General features: G+C 37.3%; 3 protein-coding genes across 4 annotated transcripts; 1 reads left to right on the forward strand and 2 right to left on the reverse strand.

The window, feature by feature from the left end:
- Positions 1-438: 438 nt before the first annotated feature.
- gpatch4 (G patch domain containing 4) lies at positions 439-5,723 on the forward strand. The gene is made up of 8 exons (XM_034698161.1): positions 439-585; positions 1,526-1,606; positions 1,701-1,774; positions 1,912-2,004; positions 2,476-2,592; positions 2,888-3,012; positions 3,230-3,280; positions 3,505-5,723. The coding sequence occupies exons 2-8, from the start codon at positions 1,528-1,530 to the stop codon at positions 4,325-4,327; spliced, it is 1,362 nt and encodes a 453-aa protein (XP_034554052.1). The 5' UTR covers positions 439-585; positions 1,526-1,527; the 3' UTR covers positions 4,328-5,723.
- A 183-nt stretch (positions 5,724-5,906) lies between these two features.
- On the reverse strand, positions 5,907-12,641 carry LOC117822698 (C-type lectin domain family 4 member C-like). Its single transcript, XM_034697561.1, has 7 exons — positions 12,581-12,641; positions 11,078-11,143; positions 9,924-10,022; positions 9,208-9,402; positions 7,070-7,221; positions 6,768-6,886; positions 5,907-6,445 (listed from the first exon to the last, which is right to left on the reverse strand). The coding sequence occupies exons 1-7, from the start codon at positions 12,639-12,641 to the stop codon at positions 6,304-6,306; spliced, it is 834 nt and encodes a 277-aa protein (XP_034553452.1). The 3' UTR covers positions 5,907-6,303.
- Positions 12,642-13,499: 858 nt separating this feature from the next.
- LOC117823100 (CD209 antigen-like protein D) lies at positions 13,500-19,942 on the reverse strand. Of its 2 annotated transcripts, none has more exons than XM_034698165.1 (7): positions 19,757-19,942; positions 16,653-16,724; positions 16,455-16,565; positions 16,171-16,365; positions 15,270-15,430; positions 14,796-14,917; positions 13,500-13,768 (listed from the first exon to the last, which is right to left on the reverse strand). In XM_034698165.1, exons 1-7 carry the CDS (start codon positions 19,818-19,820, stop codon positions 13,597-13,599), a joined length of 897 nt encoding a protein of 298 aa, XP_034554056.1. In that variant the 5' UTR covers positions 19,821-19,942; the 3' UTR covers positions 13,500-13,596. The 2 variants fall into 2 exon arrangements, with proteins under 2 accessions (XP_034554056.1, XP_034554057.1); XM_034698166.1 differs by having other exon boundaries at positions 16,455-16,562; positions 19,757-19,941.
- Positions 19,943-21,088: the final 1,146 nt, after the last annotated feature.

Consider the following 21,088-nt stretch of genomic DNA (forward strand, 5'->3'; position numbering starts at 1 on the left):
TTACTCTTCACTTTTAATCCAATAAAGAGTTTCTGAAATGAACATTGTAACATAAGCCATATTTTTGGGCCTTATTGTGAACAAAAAAAAAAAAGGTGTAGTGACTCCTCTTCAACTAGCTACAGCTTTCATAGTGGCCTGAATTTATGTTAATAAATATTGGATACATTACTGTACATAACATTACATGCAGTGGCCATATGCCTACAAGTAGGCTACTTTTATTCTAATATTTAATGGCTTTCAAAGCCTATTTTAAGCGTTACTGAGCATTTTTCCCACAGCTCTATTGTTAAATGGGATGTAGTATTTTAAAAAGTCTAGAAAGGATTCACAAATGTTTAAATACAGGACATATCTGAAAAATATTCATTATTTTGCTCGTCAGGGCAACCCTTTGCTCTATCTGCTCTCTACTGCAAAATTAACCAGAGAAGAAGAAAGGAAGGCGGAAGCCAGAGTGACCAACTTCCGGTGTCATGTCAGCGTTCTTCTGAAGCCGCATGGCTAACCTCTGTCACTACGTTTAAATGTGTGTTTTTACAGATCAGGCGTTTATGATTTAATGTGAAGAGACATCTAAAGGTATGTTTATTTTGAATATACAAAGTGTTGTCATTATTTGCGAAATATAGCTAACGAAAGGCTGTTATACAAGGGAACCGGTGTGTTCAGGTGTTGGCTATAGTTTAGCTGTAGTAAACTTAAGAGATGGAAGTCTTGTGCAAATCAAATTGTTTTTGTATCCCAAAAAATGCTAATATGCAGATCTAAGTATTTAACATCATGGCAGTGACGTGTGTTAATAGAGCCTCTACTTTACTATGTGTATACTAGATGTTGTCAATCTCAGTAGCTTTATTTGTTTTTAATCGTGCTTCAAATACAGTGAGTCTTTTATGGCAACATTGATTAACCTAATACAAGTTCAAACTAATCCACAGGTAAAATAATAAGCACCCAAAGAGTGTCTTAAACATTTAAATATATCTCTTAAATGTCACAGCACAAAAGGACTGCCAGTTTTTCTGGCTTCTGACTCCTTAGTCAACACTTTCCTTCAAATCTTGCAGGATGAGATGAAAATATAGAGGTACTGTGGTATATGCATGTAATGCATAGATGTAATGCCAACATTTTAGCAGGTCATTTGAAAAAAATTTTTTATTGGCCTCCATTGTTCTTCATTCTTTATCATTTTTGTCATGCCATTATAATTTTTTTTCTTTTGGTTTGTTTTCTTTTCTTTCATTTTTTCACTTAATTAGTTTAGTGTCACAGCTGTACACTGTTCAAAGTTAGATTTATGTTTGAATTTAAAGAAAATGAGACTGGGAATTAAACAATTGTAAATCATAAAAATGATTAAATTTGTTACAAAATAAAGAGACACTTTGCTTGCTGCCACAATGCCTGTTTCTGGAGCTGAGCAATCAAATATTTTATTGTGTTATTGCATAGGCTTGAAGTGTTTTAGTTAAGTTGTCATGGTCATGTCTAATATAGAAATAACTTGTGTTTGTAGAAATGGCTGAAGTTGTACAAGAGAAAAGTCGTGGCTTGAAGTTTGCCGAGCAGCAGATGCTGCGTCATGGCTGGGAACATGGTAAGACACTCTGACCTCTTTTATTTATGTATTCAACTTCTACATGGTATCAGACCCAGGGGCAGGTGTCTTATTCACTCTGTGCTATCCTCAGGTAAAGGACTGGGGCGATCTGAGAACGGCATCTCAGAAGCAATCAAAGTCAAAGTGAAGTGTGGTAAAGGAGGGGTGAGTCTCTGCTAACATGCTGTCTTATAAAGTGATTAATGATGCTCAGCTCTGTTTTTGTTCCATCTGTGTCAGAGGTTCGGACTCTTTTTTTCCTCTATAGAAAATGTTTGTAAACTCAGGCTCTTGTTTGTCAGGTCGGCCATAAAGAAGGGGAGCAGTTCAGCTTCCACTGGTGGGATCATGTCTTCAATAAGGCCTCTTCCAGTCTGCAAGTTGAATCGGACCAGGTGAGTCCTACCTTCACATAGTGCACAATCAGCAGAACTCAACACAACATGTTTAGCGATCCTTCCATATTTGATTTTAAGGTAGTGAAGGAAGCAATCCTGAAAATTTTCTTCAGGTTATTTTATGGTAAAAGAATAAGTAGAAAAATCACATGTCACATTTAGCTTGATCATCATTTTGACATTTGAAACTTACCAGATGATTTATGACTGTGAAAATGTAAAACTCGTGTTCTCAACAAGTGACTGAAGCTGTGGTCATCTACTTGGAGTGGAGTCGTAGTTGTGAGGGAGTTCTCTTTAGATCCAAAGGTTTCAGTAATCTAACTTTAAGTAACTTAAACTTATACTTGGAGTCCTTCAGCAAGCTTCTAAGTCTGCTTCACTCCTACTCTCTTGCTAATGGATAAAGCCCGCTGGTTTAGTCTTTGACAGAAGGTGAAGTGTTGTGTGGTTCTCTTTGTGATCCAGAGCGGTATTAAGCTGAAGAAGACGGTGGAGGAAGACGAGGAGGAAGGGATGATCTCCAATAAAAAGCCAAGAAAAGCTTCTCTGGCTAAAGCCAAACTTTATGGATGTTTTGTCAAGGTAAAAATATATTTCATATCTGTTTGTTGAGTATGAGCAGATATTCAGTATTTAAGGGTCACTTCACAGATAAATAAGGGATATTAGAGTTTGATGAAATAATCTATTGATTGTTTGTTAGATTTATTTAACTTAAGACAAACAGCACCAGACTTATCCTTCTATTCTTCAAATAAGGAGCTCAAAAAATCTGCAAAATGTTTGTTTCTATCTTAGCCAGCAAGACAAAGGCAGATCATAAAACGGATTCTGCTCTGCAGTCACTGATGTTATTTTTATGATACTTCTCTTTCAGTCAGCCACTCTGCTGTCCGGTCAGGAGCAGCCAGAGCCGAAGGCCTCAAACTCAGACGACAGCAGCAGCAGCAGCTCAGACGACGAGGAGGAGGACCAGAGATTAGACCTTTCCAGCACCTTCAAGTAAGAACGCCTGATTTCATATTTATGATTATTTAGTATTAAAACCTAATTTTAAATATTCTGTCAATGTGACCACACTTCCTGACTTTTTTTTTTTTTTTTTACATTGCCCCACCTGTCTTCTTATACATGAATGCCTGTTTCTTATCTTTATCAGTCAGCTTTGAATGAATATCTGATCATGTTAACATGTAATCTTTTTATTGGTACTTTACAGACTTTCTGATGCAGATCTGATGAAGGCTTGTGGAGGACGCACGGCTCATAAGTACGTTTTTCACCTCTGAGTACTAACTAAGATGTGTGTGCAAGTGTGTTTTTAATTGTGGGCTCATTATTGTAGTGAAAAATTAGAATAAAACAATTAAATCTTTCTGAAAGGGGTTCCTAAAGAGTGAGTTGGTCTTCAAAAATAACTAAAAAGGATGACATGATACAAAACTGTGCTCTATTTTGGTTCTCATGCTTTTCCTTTGTTTGTTGTTCCTGTAGAGGGGCCAGGCACGGCGTGACCATGAGTGCGAAGTTACTCCGGCTGGAGCAGCAGGAGGCTGAGTTCATGGCTAAGTACAGCAAGAAGAAACAACCAGCAGCTTCTTCTTCTCCAGTTTGCGTTACACCAACTCCACCGACTTCCCTCTCTCCCGAGCAGAGAGGTGAGCTGCAGGAGGAGGAGGAGGAGGAGGGCGAGGACTCTCAGAGAAAAAGGGCAAAAAAGAAGAGATCAGCGGGGAGCATTAATGAGGTGGATGGTGCTGCAGCTTCTGAGACTCCTGAGATGGATATGGTACCCAAAAAGAAGAAGAAGAAAAAGAAAGGCAGTGAAGACACTGAGGTAGTAACAAGTGGAGTTTCCACTGAGGAGGATGTGATCATTGTGGAAAACGGTGAAGCAGACAAAACAAAGAGGAAACATAAAAAGAGGAAAAACAAGACAGAGCAGAATGAAGAAGAGGGAGCATCTTCACCTCCAGCAGAGAGTCCAGTGGAGACTACAGAGCCACACTTTGACACAAAAGTGAAGAAGAAGAAGAAGAAGAAGAAGAAATCCTCCAAACATCAGAGTGAAGCTGCTGAGGAAGAGGAGATTAATAATACAGAATCAAGCCAATCAGAGATGGTCCAGGACTCCGCTCTGAAACAGGAAGAGAAAACGCGTGCGGTTGCATTGGAGGATGCAGAAGCTATAGAGGAGGAATCAACAGTGAAGCAGAAGAGGAAAAAGTGTAAAAAGGACAAAACATCTGTAGAGGACATTATAAGGGAGGAGGCACTTCCTCCAAAGAAGAAGAAAAAGAAGAAGTCCAAAGAGTAGAGTGACTAAAGAGATTTGGACACTGATAGAGGGGTTTGTTTTGGCTGATTTAGGGAAGTTAGCATTAGTGTCAATCAGCTCGTACCAAACATGGACATGAAGAAGGCCGTGTTCTCTGATGAGACGGCCTTTTAATGAATTTAGATTTTCTCATTAACTGAAGAACTGTCATTAGCAAATGAGACAATGAATTTCAACATCTGTGCCTCTTCTGCACGCCCAACAGCCTTATTTGTACGACATCTTTCAGATTTCTTTGAACATCAGATATCATTCATTAGTCATGTAATTGATCTGTTTCACATTTTTGACTTAATATCCATATCAAAGTCATGATGATGTGAGCTTAATGGGGACTTGACAATCTTAATTATTTATCCCTACACAGTATGATCTGAGCTGTCAAACAAATAATGACCAGCTTCAGATTATAAGTCATTAAAGTCATCAGATGAGGTTGAATCAGTCAATGTTTTCTTATTCTGAGGCTGTAAGTGATTTATTTGATGAGTCAGCGCATTTTGTAACACAAACATGTCAAGTCATTACAGCAGGAAATTGCTCTTTGTTGACCAATTTGTAAAAAAGAATGAAGAGGTTTCTGCTTGTAACTTAAAAGTGTTTGACAACAATTCCATTATTTTATAGAAAGGAGGCTTGTAAGTACACATAAGACGCATGAAAAACCCTGTTATACATGAAATAATGTGAAAATTACATGATCTGATGCATCAAACAGGGCCCTGGGATTCCTTCAAATCTTAGGTTCCTAGGTGTCTTTGTTAAATTTTGCACATGACATGATTATTTAAACCCTTTAGCTCTCATACTTGAATGAGTACCAAACTCTGTGGAATAACTGATGTTTAAAAAGGCAGATCATCTGCAGCATGGTTAGTCTCCTGACAGCTTATTGTAGATAAATGCTTAACTACTCAAAATTCAAAAATATCAAGTCACAGTTTTGACATGAAAATTGGGAAGCCATTCAGAAATCTATACCTTTAAATATGAGGTGGTGGTCTGTGTTGTCGCTCCACATTTTAGATACTGATCATGAATCTTTAGCGTTCTCTTCCTCTTGATTTTAATCCACATATGTTAAGGTTAAAAGAAGAGTTACACCTCATAAGTTAAAACGGGAAAATCTAAATTTGGGAAATATCTTTCAACAGATATGACTCAATCTTTGTGAAAATCATGTGCAATGATTCTGTTTGTAAAATGACCTCATCGCACTCTAACCTGACTGTTAACGCAGACTGCCATAGTTTCAGCTTAATGTGATGTTGACTTGAACACTGGTGGCTCTGGATGGATATGATTGATGAGGTGTGAATACCTGTGTGAGTTTCATGAGACAGAATAAAAAAACTCCATTGCTTGAAAAACTGAATAACTTTCATATTTCTTTCCCAGTATCACATTTCATTCCAAGAGGGCAGGCTAACTCCTTCATCACCATAATAAAAATGACTGCATTGTGGTGAGAAAAGATGATAATAATAAAAGGGGAACAGAAAATAGATTAACAAAACACAATTACAAAAAATTAAACATAACAAAAATAACACAATGAATTATAAAAAGAAGTAAAAGGTCAAACAGGAACCGGTTTCTTCCTTTTTTGTGCAACACATGTAGCACATCAGCAATTATGTAAGCCCAGAAACTTCTGCACTAGAGTGCACATCATAGATGACATTGGCCCACTGAGACTTTTACATCAGCTTACTCATGCGTTCATATAATCATTTCCTGTCCTGCTTGAACTTCAAATTTGTTGAGAAATGTGTGTATTTGCTGTTTCCAATGACAAATTGCAACAAAAAGATAATTGAATTCAGTTTCATGTATAACGAGAAACCAAAAAAAATTGATTTTCTTTTAAAACAGCTGACATTATTTTATTGTAGAGCTACAGAAAGAACACAAGTCATGAAAGAGAACTCTAAGCAAACAAAACGTGGTTCTGTTTAATCAGACCTGATCAGAACTTCACCCTCACAGATGAATTTGTTCATAAAGTTACATTTGGCCGGATCCCAGCTGGCAGTAAGATTCCTCTCAGGGATCATCAGTCCACAAGGACCATAAGAACCGACTGTCATCCAGTACCTTCAAACACACAACACAAAGATCAATACCTTTGATAACATTAGTACCAGTGTAGTGAAGACTGACAAGGGACTAAAGCTGAAATGCTGGATGTGTATCTAAAATGTTATCTCTGTATTCTGGATGTAAATCTTACAAAATATATGATATCTAAAATATTGTTATAATTGTAGCGCTTCTCCATCGATCAAAAGCTGAAAATACAATAGAGAGAATTATTAATAATCAATCTGTTATGATGGGATAGAACATGATGAATGCAAATGTTAGATCTTGTCCACTAAGTAAATGATAGGTTGTTTGTTAAAAGAGGATTTCTTACCCTAGACTGTCATTACGTCCATCCACCCACTGCCACTTTTTGTTGTCAGATTCATGTAACCCCAACCAGTATCCATGAAATGAATCATAGTAGTATTTGATGTGCTGGCTGATGAATTCCTTTAGTCATAGAACATAAGATCAACAAAAACCTGCACAGCTCAAGGTATGTTCACAGAAAAAAAATCGCAAATATGAATCCAATGCACTTCTGTGATTGTAATGCTTTAACTTTGGAAAACCTCAGAAATAAAACATAACTTAAACTCTTCCTGATATATTCAGCTTTCTGTGTGAGCTCACCTGCTCTTGTGGACTGTTAACAACAACCAGATCTGCAGCTGTGCTCTGGCAGTGCTCTCGACTCTTTTGCCATGTCTTCCATGGATATCCTTTATGAAACAGGTAGCACTTTTCCTGGAACAGAATCCAACCTTTCTGACATGGCTGACACTCTGAATTCATAAAAAAGCAGACAAATTGAATCTGTTAATTTAAGCACTCAATGAGCGGTATGTGGCTTCGTGGGACAGTGTTAAGACTGTTAGATTAACTATGCAGTAGAGATGTGTCATGATCAAAAGCTGCGGCTTTAAGAGTCGATGCTTTATAGTGAATCAGAAGAGTCGGCTCGCATAGAGAGAGAGAGCCGGCTCCCAGTTTTCTTCTTTCGCTGCTTAGCTCTCACAGTGTTCAGCCCCAGCTCTGCTCACAGCAGAACTTTGTTTTGATTGGTCAGCATGGCGGCCATCTGACCAATCACATGTGAGGATATAGGATACAGGTGATGGAGGGGAGGCTGTGTATCATGGCTTCATCTGTTCCCATCCAAGCTGAAATATCGGATTTTTCTCAAATCCAACCTGCACTGAGGACATTAATAATGTTTGCTCCAGTTTGGTTCTGGTTCTGTTTGCTTGAGTTTCGTTGAGTTCTGGTTCGTTTCTGGTTCCGTTCAATTTGGTTCGGTTCGGTTCGGTTCTGGATCTGGTTCGGCTCTTGTTCGGCTCTGGTTCGGTTCTGGTTCGGTTCTGGTTCGGTTCCGGTTTGGTTCAGTTCGGTTCTGGTTCGGTTCTGGTTCGGTTCTGGTTCGGTTCGGTACTGGTTCGGTTCGGTACTGGTTCGGTTCGGTTCTGGTTCGGTTCTGGTGCGGTTCTGGTGCGGTTCTGGTTCAGTTCTGGTTCAGTTCGGTTCTGGTTCGGTTCTGGTTCGGTTCAGTTCGGTTCTGGTTCAGTTCTGGTTCGGTTCTGGTTCGGTTCTGGTTCGGTTCAGTTCGGTTCTGATTCGGTTCTGGTTCGGTTCTGGTTCGGTTTGGGTTCGGTTCTGGTTCGGTTCTGGTTCTGGTTCTGGTTGCTTGATTTTGGTTCTTGTTCTGTTTGCTTGAGTTTGGTCCTTGCTCTGTTTGCTTAAGTTTAGTTCTGGTTCTAACCCTAACCCTAATCATAACCCTAACCCTAACCTTAATCCTAACCCTAACCCTAATCATAACCCGAACCCTAATCCTAACCCTAACCCTAATTCTAACCCTAACCCTAATCATAACGTGAACCCTAACCCTAATCCTAACCCTAATCCTAACCCTAATCATAAACCCAACCCTAACCCTAACCCTAATCCTAACCCTAACCCTAATCCTAACCCTAACCCAAACCCTAACCCTAACCCTAATCCTAACCCTAACCCTAACCCTAATCCTAATCCTAACCCTAACCCTAATCCTAACCCTAACCCTAACCCTAACCCTAATCCTAACCCTAACCCTAACCCTAACCCTAACCTTAATCCTAACCCTAACCCTAACCCTAACCCTAACCCTCATCCTCACCCTAACCCTAACCCTAACCCTAACCCTAATCCTAATCCTAACCCTAACCCTAATCCTAACCCTAACCCAAACCCTAACCCTAACCCTAATCCTAACCCTAACCCTAATCCTAATCCTAACCCTAACCCTAATCCTAACCCTAATCCTAACCCTAACATGACTACACTAAGTCATGATCAAAAGCTGCGGCTCTGAGAGACGATGCTTTGTAGTGAATCAGTAGAGCCGGCTCGCAAGGCAGTGATTGAACACTAATGTTATCTGTTGTCTAACAATAGATAATCCATTATCAAATAGACCATAACCTAAAATGTGGGCCAGATTTCAGTATCATGTTTCTTTCACCAGCAAAACAAACACAGCAGTATGTCAGTATGACAGGGTTTCCTGCCCTGAGAGTAACATCAGAAGAAAATGGCCACCATGTAGTTGTGGTAAATATCTGTGCATGCTTCTGATGTCAAGTTCATTTTATTTTACAATTACTGTAGAGATTAACATACATTTATACCTGTACATTCTAATGTGCCTTTAATCAATGTATTTATAATAGGCCTTATTATACTTGTACTGTTGTAAATAATATAAATGTATAGTCACCAAAGTAAGAACCTACTCTTCTTAGGGCAGAATTCATTCACTGGGAAAGTGTTAAACTTCAGGATGACTTCCATCGTGTAGTTGAAATTCTCTGTGACTCTGCTCAGCTGATCGGCCTCTTTCTTAAAGATGCTCCTCTCTGTGACCAGCAGCTGAATTTCTTCTTTGAGGTCCCTGAGGTTTTCTTTCTGTTTGTTCATTAAAGCACTCACTGAAGTGAAGACAGGGAGGAAACAAAAAGCAGTCAGTTTGTTGATGAATGAATGGATACATTCTCTAATGGTTACTAGAGAGGAATTATTGTCCTTGAGCACACACGCTTTACTCCTGACTTCTGCAATTTCCAACATCCAAAAAGTGAAAGTCACCTGCTTAACAACATTGCATCCTTTGTTAGAAAATAATTACAGAGGGTTATTTTAGTCAAACTATTTCTGTTTTACAGTGCTTGGTTTCCTGTTCACACATCCCTTTTCTGATGCAATGTAATTTCAATGATGTGAGAGAAGGGATGAGAAGGCAGAACACAATAATACAAATTAAATTAATTAATGATTTCACAGAAAAATATTAAGTCAGAATAGCAAGTCTGTTTTTGGAAAATGAATAAAATCAACCAAAAACAAAGAAACAAACAAAAGAAAACATACTCACTGCACTTAGAGAGCTGGACCTTAAACAGTACAAACGTCTGTAAGCTGCTCTAACTGTTAAGGTTAAAATGAAACTCACTGTATATGATGGCACTGATGCTCATCACCAGGAGGACACAGAGTATCCCCAAACACACTGATAATACAGGAAAGTGAGAGCGAGCAGCTGCCTCCCCACCTAAGAAAAGACACACCATACTTTAATCATTATCAAAACTGAGTTCAAGACATTAATCATCAGTCCTATAATGGCTTTAAAGGTACAGTGTGTAGGATTTAGCACCAATAAGCAGAACAGACTTTGTAGAAATTGAAAATATAAGTTTGTTAAAATTAGTGTACAATCACCTGAATATGAAAATCATTTTGTATTTAACTTGGAGTGAGCCTTTTGTATCTACATAAAGAGCAGGTGCTTCCACAGCATGGAGGCCGCTATCTTGCATCGTCATGTTTCTACAGCAGCACAGAACAGACAAACTGGTAATATACGCATTTTTGTGTTTAGTGAGTGGAAGAAGAAGAAGAAGAAGAAGAAGAAGAAGAAGAAGAAGAAGAAGAAGAAGGAGAAGAAGAAGAAGAAGAAGAAGAAGAAGAAGAAGAAGAAGAAGAAGAAGAAGAAGAAGAAGAAGAAGAAGAAGAAGAAGAAGGAGAAGAAGAAGAAGAAGAAGAAGAGAGTGGCTGTTGGCCTAAATAATTTGTATTGATCAAAGTTTTTGATAGTCAAATCTTAACAAATGAAGTATACTTATCCTATGTCAGATGAGCGTCCTGTCCTTGGAGGCCACCATCAATGAGAGGAGTGAGCAAGGGAGCGTTTCAATTCAGAATCTGAGTGCTACATAAGGGTAAATATTTCCCTTTCTACACACTGTACCTTTAAGAAAAATAACCTTGCAATTTTTTTATTCTCTTATACACTCTTTCTCATTTGATATGGAATTAAAAAGTTAAGATAAATCCCTGTGTAACTTCTACATAATCCTTATACATAAATATTCAACATTATATTAAAGTCAAGGAAAACTAAACACACTACTCAAATTAACTCATGGGTTTTAAGAGTTTAAAGAGAAAATCCTCCAAAATTTTAACCAGCAGACATTAAACATATATGTTATTTAGAGGCTCTGACTAAGAAGAAATGAGTGGATCAATACATCTAAATTTGGTTTTGTTCATGAGGTCATTGATTAAATCAAAGTACATCAATCAAAAGCTCTTAAAACGTACTTGATGGTGTAGCTGCAGCCTCTTTATGTTTGACCTCAGCATAAACTGTGAGGTCCTCTTCTTTTTCTGAAAGACCAGGGGAAAATGACAAGGGGAAACAAATAAGCAACAGCTTTTATATTTCATATATTTTTTTTAATGATCCATCTATCCATTCTTTTCTGCTTATCCAGGGTTGGGTTGTGGTAGCAATAGGTCAAGCAAGTCCACCCAGACATTCCTTTCCCCAACAACCCTTCACTAGTTCTCTTTACTTTTCACACAGAATGCATTGTCTGGAGGACACAGGAACACATTTCACTCAAGTGACTCCTGCTCATACGTTCCAGCTGCTGTTCCAAACAGAGACACAAGGAAAAGGGGGGTGGAGTATTGAGTTGTGTGGCCACACTGTTGTCAAGCGTTCAAAGTAATTTTGGTTGCTGCAAGGATCCCTCACCCTGCATTGGTGCAGCAGATCAAGAGAGCTTCAAAGCACATCCAGAAATAATATCCATCTTCCTTCCTTAATGAAAGTGACTTTTTCGTTTTCACACCACTATGGTGTACCTGACTTAAAATAGTACATATTTTTCCCATCCAGTTTGCTCTCAGCAGATGCAAATGACAAAAACTTGTGTAACAAAAATGGAGGGGAATTTTCTTGATGGGTAGCCAGAGGCAGGGTAGAAAAGTTAAGACAATTTTAAGGGCCTGTGACTAGCAGGATCATAAAAAAAGATTAGGATAGGGAAGTTGGGGCTTTCAATGAGATGTTTACTCAGGGTGCTAAAAAACCCTAACCCATGGCCAGAAGTGGCCTCTTGAAACCTGACTGGAGACCACAGGAGCCACCCAAAGATCTCAAACTACAATTGGCTATTTCCTTTGCAAAGACAGGACCTTAGTTTAGTCAGTGTTTCTTGGCATTTAGCACAAATGTATTTGTTAGTACTTTAAATTGTTGAAAATTACAACTCACATCTATTTACTACATGGGTAGCAGAGGAATCAAAAATTGTAAGAGGACTCCTACCTCTGTATGACTGTCAAAAAATGTATTTACTAACTTTAAACACTGACTAGAGTATCCTTGTCTGTGCCAGTTTTGTGAAGTATCCAGTTTTTGAGTATGTGTGTGAAAATTCATGCAGATTTCAAAGACAGGGAGAAACCCCTACCCCAGTTTTGAAAACCAGATGTTGCCACCTGAAGACATCTGGAAGAAAATTGGACACAGTGGCACATATACACCTGAGGCCAGTGATATACCTGCTGTTAAATTGAGCGTGGTGTTTATTATTTATCATCTGTATATCAAAAAGGTCTGTATTTATAGCTCTGCTAAATAATGTTCAAAAATAATCTGAAAATAATTAATTTTCCTGGTTTCTTGTACAACAGGATTAAATCATGTGAATCTGAGAACAAAAAACACCTTGTAAAGATGTTTGACAGCCCGAGAGTAACCACCACTTTTGACTCAAGTGAAACTAAATCACATAAAACAAGTTGGGCACTTACCTCTTGGAGCTGGGCTTGTGTTTTTAAAAACCACTGTGGAATAATGAATGTCTTCCTCCATCTTTAACAGTCATTCCTTGTTGCAATTTGCCAATAAAAGAGAGGCGGCTATAACAGAACATTTACTTGGTTTGGAAGGTGTGACAGAAGTTCCTCTTTCCTAAACTTATGCAAACCTATAAGGACTTTTTTTTTTCACTTGGTGACCTCAAATAGACGCTGAAGGTCTAATGTGGCTCTCTGGTTATTGGTTACAGGTTTATTTTCTGTGTAGGAAGTCTGTGTGCGTCTGCATTAATGCAACAAATGTCCTCAATAGTACAATAGAAGGAACTGACACCTCTAAGATGATTCATCCATAAAACCTGTATACATAGAGGGTATTTTAACTAACTGTGATATAGATAATACTGATCTCAACCTGTCAAGTTTCTTTCTGGTGGTCAACTCCCATTTATGTGTCTTAGTTTAAGGTCAGTCGAGCGGTAACACACAGTGTCTAGTGAATAGTTGTCAATGGTGTGCTGTTTTTACTATCATGCTGAATCTGTAGAAGTTGTCATGCTATTAAAGGATCATTCCGCCAAAAAGTTTGACTTTCCTCCCATCTGTAACACTCAGAACACACCTAATTTGATCCAGCTGAAGACATGAATATTTAAAATTAGTTATATCAATAATTTGACTTTTAAAAATACTTTGATATTTTCTGTGACATACGGGAGCTGTTCAACAAATATTATTCATAAAGGAGTAAAGTGTGCATTTATTGGGATCTATTTTCTGCGGTGGATGATTAATTATCTGAAATGCATTTGTCTTTTTGTGAATTTTTATATATGACAATCAATGTAATAAAGTACAGTACAACATAAGAAAGTATGGCATCAATGTTAAAACACCATTGAATACACGCTTGTAAAATTGTGATAACATCTTTATTAACTCTTAAATCTAGACTTGCAAAACAATTAAATAGATGGATTTAAAATGCTAGTTTTTACATGTTCAATAATCTATGTGATAGCTTCTGGATCTTCATCCTGTTTGGTTAAGGCTCTGGTTTCACAGATGTAGCGGTTCCACATGGTACAGCTAGTTTTCTGCCAGTTAGCCAAAGGATGTCCTCGAGGCGAGGTTAACGCACAGTCTGTCCAGCGTAGGTTAGACGGTTGATCTCTCCAATACCTAGAAAAGAAAAAAAACATCAGATAATAGATAAGAAAATGTATGCTACACTCATCTCTGTTTATAGAATATGAAGCTGCAGTTAGCAGACAGCTAGCCTAGTTAGCAGACAGCTAGCCTAGCTTTATCTGAATTTCTGTCTTCCAGCAACTCTGATGCTAATAGATAATCAAGTTGTTATTTTTTTTGATAGAGTCTTTTTCAGGGAGTAATAGTCAAGAAATTCTACACATATTATTCTGAAGCTGAAGAAATCTTGGTTTCCAGATTGAGCTTATCATACTCATGCTAACACATAACAGGCTTAACAAATGTTGAAGACTGGGTACATTTTTGAAGCCAGGGGAAGAAACTCTCAGATAAACAGAAACACAGTTTCAGTTCTGACTTTACAAGACTTGTTAGAGCAGTGATACCCAAAGTGTGGGCCTCGGCAAGAGGGCCATGAAAGGTCATTTATAATTCATATAGGAAAGGTTTTTCTTTTGCCATTTAAGATTTATACATATTTTTTAATAAACAAATGTGTTATATGTATTTCTTTGCACTGATTTGCACACTTATATAAGGGATTTTACATTTTTTTGTGAAATGATATTATACACAAAAAAATCATATTTTCATCACAGTGCCTCTGAATATTTGTAGATTTTAAAATGGATTGGCTGGTCTGGAGAAATTGGACATAGTACAAACATTTCCAAATGCCCTCTTAGTCCTCTTTGCGTCTTTTGGCAATGTTTGTCTTTGGCATCATCAGGAAGACATGTTTGAAGTCAGTTGCCCATCTGCTTTTTTCTCAAACCACCATCTGTCCACTTTATGAAACGGATTCTGCTTCCACCGGATTTCTTCCGCCTGATGACATTGGGTGTAAAAATGCTACAAACTGAAAATAAATGCTATCAGTCTTAATGACTAATTGTTGGGCTGGTTAGTAATGTGTCAGGAGTGCTGTGTCATGATTGACTGAGGTAAAAGAGGAAAATGTGACAACCTTTAAATCATTGTCTTTTTTTGCACTTACTCCACAGTGAGGTTGCTCCCATCTAACCAGCTCCACGTCCCTGTCTCTTCCTTTTTACTCAAGCCAATCCAGTAGCCATGATTTTCATCATGATACTTTTCTGTGTGGTTATTGATGAATTCCTAAACAAGAAAAAAAAAAAATAATTGTGTGTTTCTACTCTAAAATAAAAAGGATAATGAAAGTTGAAGATCAAGAAACACAGATTTTCAAAACATATTAAAGGAAGGATTGGAAACGTATAAGAATGAATAAAAAAAGATAAAATGTGAAATAAAAAGCTGTGAAGTTTTGGTGGATTTAAAGCTTCTAAGATGATTCTGATGGAGTGCTTAAATAACTTCATTTTGAGTCTAAATCGCTGTCTCACACCGTCCATTTCAATCTTAGTCTATGGAGATAAAACTGAAGATGCTTTCTAGAGTTGTTGAGCACAAATCAAAAAACAAATGCAGTCAAATAAAGGCATCTTGCCTGTTCTTCTTGGCTTTCTATCACCACCAGATTTGCGTTGAATTTTTGGCATTCTTCATGACTTTGGATCCACTTCCTCCAGTCGTTGGAATACTTATGTTTCGTAATAAGGTAACAGTTTGACTGAAACCGCACCCAGTTGTCCAGGCAAGGTTTACACACTGTAGAAAAAGGGCAAGACAACAAAATCATATTCATGGCACAATGTAAAAATATTATTAAAAATCTTACACAACATGGAAGCATTTCATCAGACAAAAACAACTGAAAAACTTTAAAAAAAAATTTAAGTTTACATTTTTACATTTTGTGAAATTCTTGGTTTCTTGAATTGTTCTTATGTTTTCTGAATTCTTTTGTTTCATGAAATATTTTTACATTTTGTGATTTTTTGTTTTGTTTTATGAAATATTTGTATGTTTTAAGTTATGTGAAATATTTTTGTGTTATAATTATTATTCTTTGTGACTTTTTTTATATTTCATTTAATATTTCTATGGTGTGTGAAATGTTTTTTTCGAATGTCAAAGTATTTTCGTGTTCAGTCAAATGTTTTTGGCATGAAATGTTGGTGCAGGTGACCTTCAGGGCCTCCGTAGAAACCTGGTTTGAAACAGGTGTTGCTTTTCACAGGACAGTAGACTTAATGTTTGACAGTTCTCTTGAACTATTTGGAAACTCAGACCACAATAGGCTGTAGGAACTTTTTAGTCTTTGAGAAAGAAGCTCCTTGAACTACAAGACCTGAGTAATTTTGTTGGAAATGCAACTTAAAGTAAAATTTACATTAACTCTGTAACAGAGGTCTAGGGGTTTCCTACAAACTCAGAAGAAGATGATTCATTGGAAAAACAGGAGCGGTGAAAAACCAGAAACGAGCCCATGTCCACCATGTTCTCACCTTTCTGTGGACAGAGGGTTTTCACAGGGAAGTTCTCATACTCCAGAATGACTTTGAGGGTCCAGTTGAGTCCATCTCTCTCTCTGGTCAGCTCTTGTGTTTGAGTTTTTAAGACGTCCTTCTCTGACATCAGTTGCTGATTTTGAGCTGTTAGGTTGCTGATTTCTCTGAGCTGCTCTGACATGACTGTTTGGACTGAAGCCAGGGTTATATTGTTACTGTTGGACTCACTTTCTAAGTGTCACATAACTTTAATTATCAAGACAACAGGCAAACAGGCCTACATTGGATTTTGAGGGTGATGATAAATGACACCAAGATGACACAAATGATCCCCAAACCTGCAGCCACCAGAAGAAGCTGGGAGCAAAGTGGAGCTTTTGTTTCATTTTCTACTAAAACAAACAAAAACATTGAATTATTCTTAATTTGAGCAAATCATTATCTCATTTCTTTTTTTATCATGAGTGAAAACTGATTACTTGGCGTGGTAGGAGCTGTCTGCACCTCAGCTTTCACTTCAGAATATATTATTTCCAGCTCGTTTGGTTTCTCTGCAAAAGACAAAAAGGAAACGAGTTTTAACACTTTTAGAAGCTGCTTCCTGGTTTCAGTCAGACATTATCAAGTCTACCACTGGCATAGCAAAGAAAACATACATTCAGTCATGACAGCAAACCTAATATGTACCATAGTGTTCATATATATTTTAGACAACAGTGTTGCAGGAATCAAAGAGTCATTGTTTTCATAGATTAGACATGCAGTTTCAAAAGATACTCAAAGACAACAATAAGACAGACAAGTCAAACTGATCAGTGATGCACATCATAGATCAGCTTAAAAGCCTCAAAATAAGACAAAGAGTGGCATTATTTAAAAAACTTAAGACAGAAATGAAAACCTTTCAGAGAAACTGCTTTAAGATGTATAAACTACAAGCCGAGTGACAGCTTCAAAACAGAGACAGAGGCACCTGCTTGTGAACAGGTAAGGCAGGCAACCGGTTGTGGCCCCGGGCCAGCAGGGGGCCCCCATGGCTGACAAACCTTAAACCACAGCAGAGGCTCACAATGTGCAAAGATTGACAGCACTCTCTCTTTCTACAGAGAAGCGCATTTTCTGCATCATTCCTGTGCAAAAGTTTCTCAATTAAAATCACTCAATGAAAACAGAGAAGGGATCATGTATCTGGGATTGAGAAAAAGGAAGTGGGAAAAGGAGGAAGAGAAAGAAGACTGTAGTGGTAGACAGGGCCAGTGAAAGTGGCAAGTGGAGTTGATAATGATGTTCAGATATACTAGTACGCAGTGGTGGACAAAGTACACAGCTTTATTACTTAAGTCAAAGTATAGATCCTCCTGGTAAAACATTACTCCAATACAAGTGAAAGTTGTTCAGTCAGATTATGACTTGAGTTAAAGTTCTGGAGTACTTAAAAATACTTAAGTATTCAAAGTACTTTCTAAAATATCTCAAAAGCATGAGTGCAGTCAAGAATGCATGGGTGTATTCTGCTACGTTAGGTTGATTCAGTAAAATAGTGAAATATAAACACAACTAAGTAACTGCAAGCACAGACAAATTGGTTTAAAATTGTCATTTAATAAAACAAGTGTGTTAGCTACAGACCTCCACATGCTTTCTCAGGTTAGATGGAGATGTTTTGTCGGCTGTGATGGAGTTTGTGTGGTAAACAGATCAGAGATTTACAACAATACGAATCATTCTTTATTTAAAAACCTCAAACGTGGGCTTATAATATGGCTGTAATGCTCAGGCAGAGAATTTTCATCCTTCTCGTCCATAGCCATCATCACCACGACTAAATGGACTTGTCTGAATAACGTTTGCTCTGCATTTGCTCTACGCTCAACTGAGGTACGGCTACACCATTGAGACAAACCACACGCAAGCACACAATTCATCAGCTGACTTCAAAGCAAAAGTAGAGAGTAACAGAAGCATTGATAGAAATGTAGTGGAGTCAAAAGTATGATATTTGGCTCTCAAATGTAGAGGAGTAAAAGTCATAAGTTCCCCCAAAAAATAATACTTAAGTAAAGTACAGATACTCAAAAAATGTACTTAAGTACAGTACTCATGTAAATGTACTTTGTTACTTTGCACCACTGCTAGTACGTAACTGCATGCTGCTAGTCTAGCATATAGGGGATGGAAACATGAATAACATAACTTAGCAGAGCAGCCCAGTTTGTCCAGCTCTGCTACCTGTGACAGGGCAGAGCATGTGTCAAAGGGGTTGCCTGTAAATTTTGGCCTGGGGCCCTGCACACTCTAGAATCTGCACTACATGGATGATATATATTTACTTCCCTGGCTGTGTTAAATACTAAATTCTGATTGGTCCAAAAACCCCTTGACGACCTGACCACACAGGTCACAGATATGAAATCATGCAACAGAGGTATAGGGCATATCAAGTGTACTGTGTGGGATTTCATCTCCCCCTGATAACAATGTGGCAAAAGTGTTACTTTCTGATAGCATCAGTAAACAGCATGCAGAAAGAGAGAGAGTGCAGTCAACCTTTGCAAGGTGAAAGTGCAGTCGACCAAACTGAAGGAAACAGACACAAAGTGTTGAGTGAGTACAAAAGTTTGAAACAGTAAAATCCAAACCCTAAGTAGGCTGATACGTATACTGTTGGCATGGAAGCGCTATAGCTGTTGAAACTGAGGGACTGTATTGATGTACAAATACATCATTTCTAAATCAATAAAGTCATGGTTGGATCAATACTTTTAACCTGACTACCTACTAAATATACAAAAAGGCTGACACTAAGTGGGATAATGTATTGTAATGTTTTACTGTCTTGACTGCTGCTGGCATTATAATGCATCATATATTATATTATATAATTATCTTTGCCATATTATATTATGTTATATTACATTATTATTGTTTACTACAACTCACAGTCATATTACATACCCATATTTATTTTTATTTGTTGCTTAATCTGTCATTACCAACTATAATCACACCATGTCACCTGTCACTTCTGAATCATTTTTAATACTGCCTGTAATTACTGTTATTTAATCTAAATTCCATTTGTAACATTGTACATATCTAAATTGTATTCTATCATTATTTATCTATTTTTATTTTTAAATATTTTATTTTATTTCATCTTTACTTATTGAAACTTCTTCTTGATTGTACTTATGTCTGGGTTGCTGTAACAACTGAATTTCCCCCCTGGGGGATCAATAAAGTAATATCTTATCTTATCTTTTTGTATTGTTAGCTGGTGGTGATGCCAAATAGAATCCCTCCTCTCTGAGTTGGGGTCACCTTGTCAGGATTTTATTTCGCATAGGCATATTGCAAATGTAAAATATGACTTTACAAATGATAACCATGTCAATCAAATATGAAGCAAAGTAAAAAACTCCATATGTTCTAATTAAATGAAGTGTAGTAGAAGGAAACAGAAAGATTCATGTGAAATAAAAGGACTTGGTAAGAGTCATTGTTTCCAGCTCGGTGTACAGTTCAGCAGACTGTATATGCAATAGCAAAATGACAGTTAGAAATAAAACTGAGCGTGACTCACCAAATGTAGAAACCTCATTTTTAGCCTTGAAAGTCACTGTCGCATAATTGTGGTCTTCCTCCATTTATCTGTTATTTTATCTGATAGACAGAAAGAGAAGGTCGAACCACCAAGGTGGGTGCATTTAATGGTGGTCACTACGAGTGTGGTTGGGTTTTAAGTAGGTTTCACAGACAGGAAGACAAGCTGTGAGTAATAACATGAGCCTCAGTTCTTCTTTCTGCTAAAGTGTTGTAAGAGTGAAGAGGAGTGTTGTTTTTCCCCCCCCCCGTTTTTACTGTTTTGTCATGGTCGTGATGAGCAGGAACAAATGTCAACAACCCCTGAGCAAAGGTTGATCATGACAAGCCTTTCTATTATATGTGTAAATTATAAAATAATGATAATAATAATAATAAAGTTTATTTATAAAGCAGTTATCAAAACAGACGTCACAAAGTGCTTTACATCATAAAAACTCACAATAAAGAGAACAAAGCATGGGGTGGGGGTGATATATGGGCTAAGAAAATTTAAGCGGAACAGCTGAATAAAAGAGACACTACTAGAAGAAATTTAAAAAATAAAACAATTAAAATCAGTAAAACAAATAAAACAATGAGTGAATAAAAGAAAACCATGAATAAAAGTAGATAAAAAACAAATGTAACATCGTGGATTAAAAAAATATTACAGGAAGGCCTTTTGATGAAAATATGTTTTCAGCTGTGATTTAAAAGACGATACTGAAATCATGAAATTATACATTTAAAAACAGTTTAAAAGCTTGCGGTTGTTTTTTGACTGCTTCAATTACAACAGTTCCCACTGAATATACATCATATAACCTTTTAGTCACTGAGAATTTCAGGATTTAGGCTAAATGAATACAACAAATGCATGTGCACATGTTTCTGATCTCAAGGAATACAGGTGTCTCTTATCAAGTTTTTGATTTATTTGAAAAAACAATTGCTTTCAATGAAGACAAATTCAAATTGGAGTGAACAAAAGTAAAGACGTAGACTCCACATTTAATCTACAGTGGCTCAATGATCTGGTCTTACTCGTATCCAGTGGTGTACAAAGTACAAAGCTTCATTACTTAAGTCAAAGAATAGATACCCCAGGTCAAATATTACTCCAATACAAGTGAAAGTTTCTCTGTCAGATTATTACTTGAGTTAAAGTACTGAAGTACTTGCTTTTAAAAATATTTAAGTATTCAAAGTACTTCTTAAAAAATCTCAAAACGTTGAGAAAGCATGATGGCAGTCAAGAATACATAGGAGTACATTTGCTTACATTATGCTTATTTAGAAAGCATTACTTGAAATCTGTAAAAACTATACC

The sequence above is a fragment of the Notolabrus celidotus genome, chromosome 12 (genome assembly GCF_009762535.1).
Source record: "Notolabrus celidotus isolate fNotCel1 chromosome 12, fNotCel1.pri, whole genome shotgun sequence".
NCBI classification, from domain to species: domain Eukaryota; kingdom Metazoa; phylum Chordata; class Actinopteri; order Labriformes; family Labridae; genus Notolabrus; species Notolabrus celidotus.

Excerpts from the sequence above, each read along its gene's own strand:
- gpatch4 (XM_034698161.1), top strand. The coding sequence starts at position 1,528 with ATGGCTGAAGTTGTACAAGAGAAAAGTCGTGGCTTGAAGTTTGCCGAG. Across the intron at positions 1,607-1,700 it reads GCGTCATGGCTGGGAACATG|GTAAAGGACTGGGGCGATCT; the intron begins GTAAGACACTCT and ends TGCTATCCTCAG. Across the intron at positions 1,775-1,911 it reads TGAAGTGTGGTAAAGGAGGG|GTCGGCCATAAAGAAGGGGA; the intron begins GTGAGTCTCTGC and ends CTTGTTTGTCAG.
- LOC117822698 (XM_034697561.1), bottom strand. The coding sequence starts at position 12,641 with ATGGAGGAAGACATTCATTATTCCACAGTGGTTTTTAAAAACACAAGC. Across the intron at positions 9,403-9,923 it reads CATCAGTGCCATCATATACA|TGAGTGCTTTAATGAACAAA; the intron begins GTGAGTTTCATT and ends TCTTCACTTCAG. Across the intron at positions 6,887-7,069 it reads TTAACAGTCCACAAGAGCAG|GAATTCATCAGCCAGCACAT; the intron begins GTGAGCTCACAC and ends CTATGACTAAAG.
- LOC117823100 (XM_034698165.1), bottom strand. The coding sequence starts at position 19,820 with ATGGAGGAAGACCACAATTATGCGACAGTGACTTTCAAGGCTAAAAAT. Across the intron at positions 14,918-15,269 it reads TAGAAAGCCAAGAAGAACAG|GAATTCATCAATAACCACAC; the intron begins GCAAGATGCCTT and ends TTTCTTGTTTAG. Across the intron at positions 13,769-14,795 it reads GGGAGCAACCTCACTGTGGA|GTATTGGAGAGATCAACCGT; the intron begins GTAAGTGCAAAA and ends TTTCTTTTCTAG.